General features: G+C 61.7%; 1 protein-coding gene across 1 annotated transcript; it reads right to left on the bottom strand.

Annotated features, from left to right (window-relative positions):
- Window positions 1–2,726: 2,726 nt before the first annotated feature.
- Window positions 2,727–10,164, bottom strand: LOC118641217 (protein FAM83G-like). Its single transcript, XM_036278315.1, has 5 exons — window positions 10,106–10,164; window positions 8,871–8,949; window positions 8,696–8,820; window positions 6,730–7,972; window positions 2,727–3,300 (listed from the first exon to the last, which is right to left on the bottom strand). The coding sequence occupies exons 1-5, from the start codon at window positions 10,162–10,164 to the stop codon at window positions 2,929–2,931; spliced, it is 1,878 nt and encodes a 625-aa protein (XP_036134208.1). The 3' UTR covers window positions 2,727–2,928.
- Between the last annotated feature and the right edge of the window lie 219 nt (window positions 10,165–10,383).

Genomic DNA, 10,383 nt, shown 5'->3' with positions numbered 1-10,383 from the left:
GGTCCTGGGATGGCAGGGGCTGTGTCTAGTCTGGGGACCAGCCTCAGCCTAACACATGGTCTTGACTTCAGCTCCAATCCCACCAGCGGGCATGAAGTAAGTTTCCCAGCCCGCCCATGCCCATGCCTGGTCTGTTCTCGGAGAGCCCCGTCTAATAGGGAGCAGAGAACAGAGCCATACCCAGACAGACTCGGGCCTGGAGACCGAGGCATGTGCACCTGTTTTCTGAGGCCTATTAGTCTTCCCCCAGGAAGCCCTCCTGACTCCTCCTCATCAAGGACACCCTGGGAACCAAGGGGCCTGGGCTCTGCCCGTCACATCTTGTCAAGGGCCAGACTCAATAGCAATGCTGCTCCCTGGTAGGACCTTGTTAACAGCACTAACATCCCTACGTACAGCTTGTCCACAGCCAGGACTGCCTCCCTCCCTCATCCAGCCCCGGGCAGGTTGGGGGGCTTTCCCCCTGCTTATCCACGGGGCATGGAGGCCACTCTGTGAGTGAACAGCAAAGCAGAGGCTCACTTGTGTCCCAGGTCCTACAGTCACCTGGGACCTCAACACGAGATGTCTTTCCCATCCCAGATCGACCTGTACGCGGGGGCTCTCTTTGTGCACATCTGCCTGGGCTGGAACTTCTACCTGTCCACGCTCCTCATGCTCGCCATCACAGCCCTGTACACCATTGCAGGTATGGCTCCCAGGCAGGGTCGGCATCGGGGCAGCCGGGAGGACACGCGCCAGAATCTGAGAGGCTACAAGGAACCAAGGGGCATGAGCAGGAGGCAGGGGCCACCTCCTCCCACAGCCTGGGACATGGCCGGTTTAGGGTTGGATTTGTGGTCCTGCTCTGCTGGCCGAGTCTCCTGGTCCCACAGCTCACCCACCTGCAAAAGGGCAGGGACATGGATGTGGACAGTGGTCCCTCCCAGAGCACTGGGCTGCTTCCCTGTCTCTTCTCCCTCGAGACGAGGGCCCCTCCAGCTTCCATGTTTTCTCCCACAGGAGGCCTGGCCGCTGTGATCTACACAGACGCCCTGCAAACACTCATCATGGTGGTGGGAGCTGTCATTCTGACCGTCAAAGGTGAGGGCTGTGGGCTGTGGGCTGTGGTAGGGCCGACCCCAGCAGCGTGCCCTTCGGGGCCTGGGTGTCCACGCTGCGGGAGGGTTGGCTCATGAGGTCAAGCCATGAGGCAGTCAGCCACCTGCCGCCTCTGGGCCTCTGAGTGGTGGAGGCGCCGCCCCTCTCCAGCCCACACCCCCAGCTGCATTGCTGTCAGCAGCTCCTGGGTGGCTCAGGTGTGGTGCAGGGCTGACTCAGGAACGCAGGGCCAGCTGCACCTGCCCTGGCTCGGTTCTTGAGGCTGAGGTTGGACCCCAGGCGGATGTGCAAACACAGGATTAGACCACAAGACGGCCTGTGTGTCTGCTCTAGCTGACTAGAGCCACCTCCCAGAGCCCGAGGAGTGCTGCTGCCGCCTGCTGGGGAGCAGGCGGAAGAGCAGGGCCTTCACACAGACCCGACACTGGTCTGGGAACAGGGACGAAGCTCAGAGGGCACAACTCCCCATCCCTGGAAGGATGCAAGCAGAGCCGGAGGATCCCACAGAGGGCAACAGAGACCTTTAAAGTCTCTTCCAGGCTCAGACTACAGGGTCCTGGGACTATCTCTGCCCCATGTGCAGAGTTTGCACCTTTGCTCTGAGTATTCACCCAGCTTGGCTTGGGCTCCAGGCAGCAAGGATGCTGGAGACCCCGAGTCTGAGCAGCAGGATTCCTGCTTGGGAAAAGTGGGGGAGCAGGGCCTGGCTAAGACTGGGGTTCTCCTGTGTCCAGGTTTCTGTGCATCTGCTTCATCTCAGACCAGGGGCTTGTGTCCCTAGAAACCACTGCAGAAGAGAAACCTAGGCAGCCAGACCCAGTCTGGACAGAGGAGAGTGAGGGCAGACACTGCACAGGTCACAGATGGGCCAGGCCTTGGCCCGAAGGGCTAACCCCAAGGTAGACAGAAACGGTGAGGGTGAATGTGGTCTGCTTGAGAGGAAAGTCCCCTGGCTTGAGGCCCAGCTGGCTGTGCCTGTGGCCTTGGTCATGCCCCGCTGTCCCCCAGGACCTGTTTCCTTTTGCAGAGTTGCGTCGCTGGTAGCCATTCTCAGCTCTGCCCGAAAGCATGGCCTTCAGAAGCCCCTGGGTCAGGACTTCAACACTTCAAGCTTCCTGGAAGGAACTTAAATATTAAGAAAAAATATTTTTGCTTCCTTGAATTGATGGTTTGAAGCCTGGCACAAACACCCCTTGCCTAAGGCCAACTGGCACCCAAAGGCCAACAGGACACTGAGCTGCCCACATGGGAAATGCTCATTTAATAGTATTATTTTAAATACATAGAAAATAGTCATTTGAATTCACCTTTTTAAAAACCCTCTACCTTCCCACACTCTTCCAGACACTGGGAAAGGTAAATTGGGAAAAAGTCCATTTAGACGCTTTAGGAGGTTCCTGTGAGGTGAGGGCATTGGGGGGCTGGGAGTCAGGGCCACCAGCCACCAACCCGTCCCTGTCCTGCCCGCCCTGACCAGCTTTCGACCAGATCGGCGGGTACGAGCATCTGGCAACGGCCTACGCCCGGGCCATACCATCCAGGATCGTTGCCAACACGACCTGCCACTTACCACGTGAGGATGCCATGCACATGTTCCGAGACCCCCACACCGGGGACCTCCCGTGGACTGGGATGACCTTTGGTCTGACCATCATGGCCACCTGGTACTGGTGCACCGACCAGGTGTGTCAACATCATCGCCTGCTACCTTCTTGCCTTCCGGGGTGGGTTCTGGAGAGTCCGGCGGCCGATTTGCCAATCCATGTGTGGCCCTGGGAACACCTGCTTGGTCGGTCTGGGCTTGGGTGGAGGCCGCGGACGACCTGGCTAGGGGTCCTTGTGGTCCCGAGGGGTCTGGACCCTCCCTTTAGAGTCAGATGAGGCCCATTGGCTGCCGCCTGTCCTGGCCTTCAGTTGCTTCGACTGGGACAGTCTGGAGTATGGGATTCCAAAAGGGCTCGGGTGCACTACGGTGGCCCTGCCGTCAGTCAGGAGACTGGCGTTTCGGGCCAGCCTTGGGCTCCTGGGACCTGGCAGGAGGCTGCCTTTGGCCTGCCAGTAATGGGAACCCGCTTTCCTGGTAGAGCTCTGGGCGTCCTCAGCAGCGGGGCAGTACCCCGGGGATCTTGGGGTCCTCAACGGCTGTGGGAAGCCATCTTTCTCCCTGGTCCCCAAGGCAGGGACTCCATAATGGTGGTCCTGGGAGAGAAAAGACAGAGTGACATCCCAGGGAGCATCTCCATCCCTTCCTGCAAGATGTGTGCCAGGCAGGCTGCAGCCAGCACACCTGGCTTGTCTCCTGGCCCTGCCACTCACTAGCTGGTGGGCCGGGACCAGTTTGCTACGTAATTTGTGCCTCAGTTTTGCCTTGTATCATATGGGAATAATTCTACCTTCTGTGGTTGTGATTGGGCAAGTGCCCACTGTTCCTTGATGCCCCTGTGCCAGCCTCTGCCTGTCAGTGGGGCTGGGCCAGGTGTCAGAGGCGGGGCTGATCTGGGCCCTCGTTCCGGTGGAGCCGGGGTGGTTCTTCACGCGGAGTCTGACTCCGGTCCTCTCGGAGCTGTGAATGCAGCAGGGGCTCAGGCAGCCCCCCTCTGGACAGAGCAGACAAGGCCCCGCTCTGCCGGCCCTGGAAGGCCACCGGCAGCTCCAGGCAGCACTCGGGGGAAGGGGCCTCGTGGAGCGCAGGGCCCCCACAGGCACAGACCTGTGGACCAGGCTGCTGGACCCAAGCCCCAAGGGCCCCATCACTGGAGTGAGACAGCCAGGCCCCAGGGCCAGCCCAGCCCAGCCAGTTACTGTGGGTCAGCGGGAACGGCCTCCCCTGAGGGGTACGTTCAGTGAGCTGCATCATGGCTGGAGCACTGAGGACCAGAGGGGAGGACCGGGACTGCAGCCAGAGTGAGTGACCTTTCACGGGCCATGGCTGCCTGTCAGGGAGGGGTGCTGCCCGGGCTCGCCCTCTCCGGAGCAGCCGGTGCTGGCAGACTCCCCCTGGGCTGGCAGCGCACAGCGATCCACGTCGGGAGGCTCAGAAACCCTGGGAGGTTGGGCCTCAGTTTCCCCATCTGTAACATGGTGCCCCCAGATTCTCACGTTGGCCTCGCCTCACTTGTGGGCCTCCGAGGAACATGTGATTTCCCGGGAGGTTCCGCTCGGCTCTCCTGGGAGGGCTGAGGCCAGCGAGTGCGGGCTGGCTGGAGGCTGCGGGGGGAGGGCTGCGGGCGCCTGGGCTGCCCCGCCGAGCCAGCCCGTGCCCCCTACCCCAGCACCGCCGTTTCCTCCCTTCAGCACAGGCCTGGCGTGGTACTGGCATGTCTGGGCAGGGTATCATTCAGGAGATGTTCCCATGAAGGCCAAGTGGGCCTGGTCGCGAGGTCGGGGCTGACCGGGCGTCCCTGCCTGGGAAAGAGGGCTGACCCCAGGGGGCCCACAGCCTGGCCCCAGCCTCACCCCCTGTCCTCCTCTTGCCTAGTCTGGGTCTGCCAGAGTCCTCACAGAACAGAGAGTGGTCCACTGGGTCCCCCCTGTCTGGTCCTCCTGGCCCTGCTCTGCTGTGACCCTCACTAGCAACTGGGGACTCTGCAGGACACCGGGGGGCTAACTGGACCCAGTCCCAGGCCAGGATGCCCCTTCAAGATGCCCAGTCTGGTGGCAGCGCTGTGTGCTGGGGCCAAGGGCACTTTTCATTTTCTTCTTTAGACTTTTTTTCACTATCTGCTAGCTCATCCACAGTGCATAGGCTACACTCTTGTAATTAGAAACAAACAAAACCAATAAAACAGGCCTGATGGGGTCCTGAGCCTCAGCTTCTCCACCTGCAGAATGGGACAGCAAAACCGGTCCTGCCTGCCTCCCCAGGGCCGGCCCCGAGAGCACAGAATGAAATGATAGACTACAGCGTTCAGGGTTCCGGAAATGCTTCTCCTCTCCCAAGAGGAGTGGCCCTAGGCTTCTGTGTCCCCAGACACCAGTGCGGAAAGGTCTGCGGAGAGCTGCGTCTCGCCTCCGCAGTGTCCAGACAGGAAAACCGAGGCCCAGAACGAGGCAGGGCATCGTCCCCAAGTCACCAGAAGTTGGTGGAGGAGCAGGTTGTCCGCACACCAGTGCAGCCACCCCCTGTGCCCGGTGTGTCACGTGCCACCGAGGGCCATGCAGTCAAGGGGATGCTGGGAACCACCTGTTACACTGGCACGTTTGGAACATAGCTAAAGTCACAGATAACGCCTACATCTGAGTTGCTGGTAGTGATTTACACAGCAGAACAGCGAAGGGAAAATTTTTATTTAAAAGTTACCGATTGCACAACACTGTGAACATCCTGAAAAGCACACTTTATGTGGCTGAACCATAGGTGAATTTATATCTTGATAAAGCTGTTCAAAAAAAGCTTTAAAACAAAGTAGAATCGTAACGTCAGAGTTGGGAGAGATCTCAGATGCCATCAGCTCTCATTACCCTTCCCTCCCCCTCCCATTCTGCAGACCTGGAAACTGAGGCTCAGCTAGGAGCTGCCTGCGGCTGCCCGAGGGCATCCTAGAACTGTAAGCTTCCCAAACCCTAGGTCTGAAAGCTTCTGATCTCTGCCCAGGACACAGACCAGCTGGTGCCAATGTCTCCTCCTGCATGTGCATGAGCCTCTCTTGTGAGGGTGCCGGAGACGGGGGAGCCCCCAATACCAGTCCACCCAGGGTCTCTCCAGCCCTGCCAACTGCTGGGTGACAGGCTGGGCAGAATCCGCACCTTCCCTGCTCAGCTGGGGAGACTGAGTCCCTGGAATGAGAGTACCTTGACTCCAGTTGCAGCCAATCGGGGTGAGCTCTGCTTCTGGGGGAATCGTCAAGTATCGGGCTGGGGCTTTGGTTGTCTCGGGCGGGTCTGGCACTGGTGGGACAGCATGTCACGCCTCTCCCGAGCCTCACCAGGGAGGAGTCCTGCCACAGGTGCCCCGAGGGGAGCCAGGACTCACTGCCTTCATTGCCCCCAGGTCATCGTGCAGCGGTCGCTGTCTGCCCGGGACCTGAACCACGCCAAAGCAGGCTCCATCCTGGCCAGCTACCTCAAGATGCTGCCTATGTGCCTGATGGTCATGCCAGGCATGATCAGCCGTGCGCTGTTCCCAGGTAGGGCAGGCGCCAGGGGCTGGGCCGGGGCTGCAGAGGTTACCAGGAAGAGAGGCAAAGGATGCATGTGAGCTGTTTCCTGGCCTGGGGGAGCAGGGAGGAGAGTGGTCCCCAAGCCCACAATCAACGGGATCAACACAGAGGTGGCTTGGCGTAAGGCCTGACAAGGACCACTCACAGCTGTGTACATTGGGGATTTAAACAAATACCTCTTTGCCACTGCCATTCCCTAGTCCAAAAGCCCGGCGTCAACTCCCTATCACACCGTGGGTCTGGGACCTCTGGGCACGTTAGACCCATTTCCACCCAGACCCCAGAAGCTGGCAGAGGCTGCCTTTGGGGGACACTGGGGCCGAAGGTCTTTGCCACACATGTGGCCCTGGGTGGTTTCTACCCACTCCCCACCCCCATTCCTTAGGGAGCCCAGCAGATGGCCACTCTGGGTGCTCAGGCCCAGGGAAAGGGGCTCCTGGACCCCTGGGGCGAAGGGACCCCAACCCACCTGTGCCTCCTCGTCCACGGAGCGCAAGGCCTGCATCTTCCGCAGAGTGCTGGCTTCTTCTCTCTCCTGGCCTGGGGCCCACAGTGACCCACACGGGGGCTCACCAAAGGCTCCGCGGGTCACGTGGGGGGCACTCAGCTGTCGGCGGGGGCGCTGGGCCGGCCCATTGGCTACCTGCTCTGAGTGGCGCCTCCGCAGAGGGGCTGAGCTCTCCCTCACGTCGAAATATTCATCTGACACAGAAGAGGAGGCCACTGAGGGCCGCCGGGGGCCACGGCCAAGGCCAGAGCTGCCCGAGAGGCTGTCCTGGTCGCTGAGGGTCACGTAGTCATCATCATCTTCCTCCTCTTCCCGATCTAGCCCATTGGGGACCAGCCCCTCACCGTCAGGGTCATCCTGGGTCACAGACAGCTGCCGCTGGGGCAGGACGTGGCCTGGGCCTGGTGTCCTGGGCAGCCTATGGCCTGGCCTGGCCTGGGGCACCTCCTCTTCGGGGCTCTCTAGGGCCCCGCCCACACCACTGCCCTCCTGGGCAAGCACGTCTGCCACGGGGACCGTCCGGGGCTTGGGCACAGGGGGTTGTGGCTTGGGGTCCTCCTGGGGGAGCCCATTCTTGGCTGGGACCCCGTCCTGGGGGCTGCTGGGCTCTGGAGCAGGGCTGCAGTCCTGGCTCTGCCTCCACAGCTGGGTGCCGGCCTGGGATGTGTCTCGGATCTTGATGCGGTTTATCTGGCTGGGCTGGGGGTTCCAGATGTTGGGGTCGATGATATTGATGTAGCCCAGGATGTCACTGCCTGGCTCGGGGTCTGGCTCCACCCACGTGGGCAGGTACTCGAACATGTTGGCCCGCTCCAGGTTGAGCAGCCCTGGGTGGATAGGCAGGGGCGGCTCGGGGGGGTCTCCCGGCTGCTCGGCCAGCACTGGGCCCCGCAGCCCCGCGGGCTTCTTGACCTCCTGCTTCTCAGAGGAGACCTTGGCGATCTCCTCAGCGCTCTTGGCCTTGACTAGCGCATACTTGGGGTTGACAAGCTTCTTGGCCACAGTGCCAGAGGGCACCAGAGGGACCACAGAGGGCAGCACAATGGGCTCTGGCTCGGGCTCCTTCTCCATGGGGATGCCCTTGAGGCTGACGCCCTGTGACATGAGGTACAGCTCCTGGAACTGCCGGTCAAACGTCTCCACCACTTGGCCGGACAGCACGGAGATCACGTTCCGGTCCGTCCTCGCGGCCGACCACGTGAAGCTGCAACACAGGGATGGGCTGCCGGTCAGGCGTGCGGGCCCACTCCCTCCCTCGGCCCCGCGCCCTGCGCCCCGCAGTGGGCGTCCCAGAGCCACCACACATCCCACAGGCTGCTGTCCATCAGACCCTGGCAAGGGGCCCCGATGGGGTCGATAAGAGGGGGGACAGAGGACAGGGCACAAGCCTCAGGGCCAGACCTCAGTGTGGGTCCTCAGGCAAGTCAGACACCAAGCCGTCCCCACCTGTATGAACAGCACGGTGCTGCATCCCTCTACAGGTCACAGCATCTTGAAGGCCACTCACTGAATGCCCAGAGCAGCACTGGACACCTGGTGTCTTTGTCACCACCCACTGTGCTGCCCCCTGCATGGCAGGGCTCACAGAGCTGGGCCACGGTTGTCCTAATCTTGGCCCTGTCCCTGAAGATGGCTTTCAGATGAACTACCTGTGGGCCCGGGAAGACACAGCCTGGCCTGGCCCACACCCCACCTTCAGGCTGGCGACACCTCTAGGCTGGAACAAGTCTCACAGACAAAAGCCCTCCTCTGACTGTTTCTGGAGACAGCGGGTGGCATGCAGGTGTGCCCCAGCCCAGCTCACACCTCAGCAGTTTGGGGACCAATGAACCGGAATAACCAGGGCGTCGCAGGCAGGATTAAGGGCAGAAACCAGCCGAGATCCAGAGCGGCCTCTCCCCCCAGCCCCCACAAAGCCAGGAGTCACCTGTAGGAGCCACAGATGGCTCGGTCTCCCTCCACGAACATGAACTTCTGGGCCAGGGCGCCCTTGAACTTGGTGGCCGACCGCGTGAAGAACTCTGTTCCCCCGCTGCTCCGTACCCTGAGATTCTGTGTAGGGGACAGGAGACAGAATCACATGACCACAGCACTGACCACACTGAGGGGAGGCCCAGCAATGTCTGCCTGGGCTTCAGGGGCTCTGGGGGAGCCTGGATGGTGAAGGATGAGCGGTGAGGCCTGGGGAGGGCGGTGGTGTGGGGGGACTGCAGGGTCAGGGCCCAGGTGGGATGTGAAGCTGGAACAGACAGTGGGGGCCTGAAGGATGTCCACAGAGTGAGCCCAGGCAGGACAAGGCCTGTGTGGCCAGGCCAGTTTGGGGAGATCTGCTACGGGCAGCAGGGTCTTGAGCAGGAGGGTGTGGACACAGTTTAGAAAGGTCCAGCGACGGCTCGGGCTGTGCAGGGGAGATGGAGCCACAGGGCCCTGCCCCCCACTCTGGCAGATATGCGCTTTCCCAGGACGGGGGACTGGTAGGTGTCTCCCTGGGTCCGCCCTGGCCCCCCACTCTGGCAGATATGCGCTTTCCCAGGACGGGGGACTGGTAGGCCTCTCCCCGGGTCCGCTTCGCGGGCTGTCTCAGTGTCGCTGCTGGTCTCTGCTCACCGAGGGCAGGGCTCCCAGCAAACCACCTCTCTGGGGCCAGCCACCGCCTGGTCCCCAGGAGCAGCCCGGCGGACAGTCAACCCCACTCCCCACCTGGCCTGCGCTGTGTGGCTCGGGTGCAAGCTGGAAGGCCTGGGGGCCATGGGAAGGCAGCTGGGCCCGGCGAGGGACGGGTCTCCCCGGCGTCAGAGCAGTGCCTCAGGCCAAGATCAGGCCTCTCCGGCCCTTCTCTGGACTCTGGCCATGAAGAGCCCGCTCTCCCTGGTGCAAAGTCTACGGCTCTCTGTGGGCTGGGTGCTGCAGGGCCCGGGGGGAGAGGGGGGTCCCCGCACCCACAGAAGGAAGCTGTAGCTCTGAGGGAGGGCAGGCCCCAGGAGGGGCCAGGTGAACCCGGCTGAGAACTCGGAGCTGAGGGAATGGCTGGGGGTACCCCAAACCTCAGGCCTGAAAAGAGACTTGGGCTCCTCTGTGCACTGTTGGGGGGGTCAGTGCCAGAGACCCAGGCTCCCGGGTGCCCCAGAGAGTCAACTCAGGAGGCCTGAGGTCAGGCTGGGAATTTCATTTTTAACCCCTGCCAGGTCTGCTTGAATGCCCCCGTGATGGGAGTCTCACTCTCTCCCAAGAGGCTCCATGCCAGCTTTGGGCACTGGGCTGTCCCACCCTCTCTGATTTCTGTCACCGTCACCCACTCACTGGCCTGAGCTCACCGACTGCCCACTCGTTCTCTCACCCGCCAACCCCACCAAGGTCCCCAGCCGCAGATGGAGATGGCGGTGACGAGGACCCCATGTTGGCGGTGTTCAGGAATAATGCCATCTGTGGGGGCTGGGAGAGGCTGACGTGGGAAAGACAGGGAAGGTCAGGGTCAGGGTTAGCATTCCAGACACGGGAACACAGAAGCTGGGGCAAGAGCCGCAGTCCATCTTAGACACATGAGGACCTCAGGGGAGGTGGGGGTCGGCAGGGGGGGCAGTGCGGCCTGCACAGTGAGCTGAGGGGCGCTGATGG

Source organism: Molossus molossus, unplaced genomic scaffold, assembly GCF_014108415.1.
Source record: "Molossus molossus isolate mMolMol1 unplaced genomic scaffold, mMolMol1.p scaffold_m16_p_27, whole genome shotgun sequence".
Classification (NCBI taxonomy): domain Eukaryota; kingdom Metazoa; phylum Chordata; class Mammalia; order Chiroptera; family Molossidae; genus Molossus; species Molossus molossus.
This window is presented reverse-complemented; position numbering and strand designations above follow the sequence as displayed.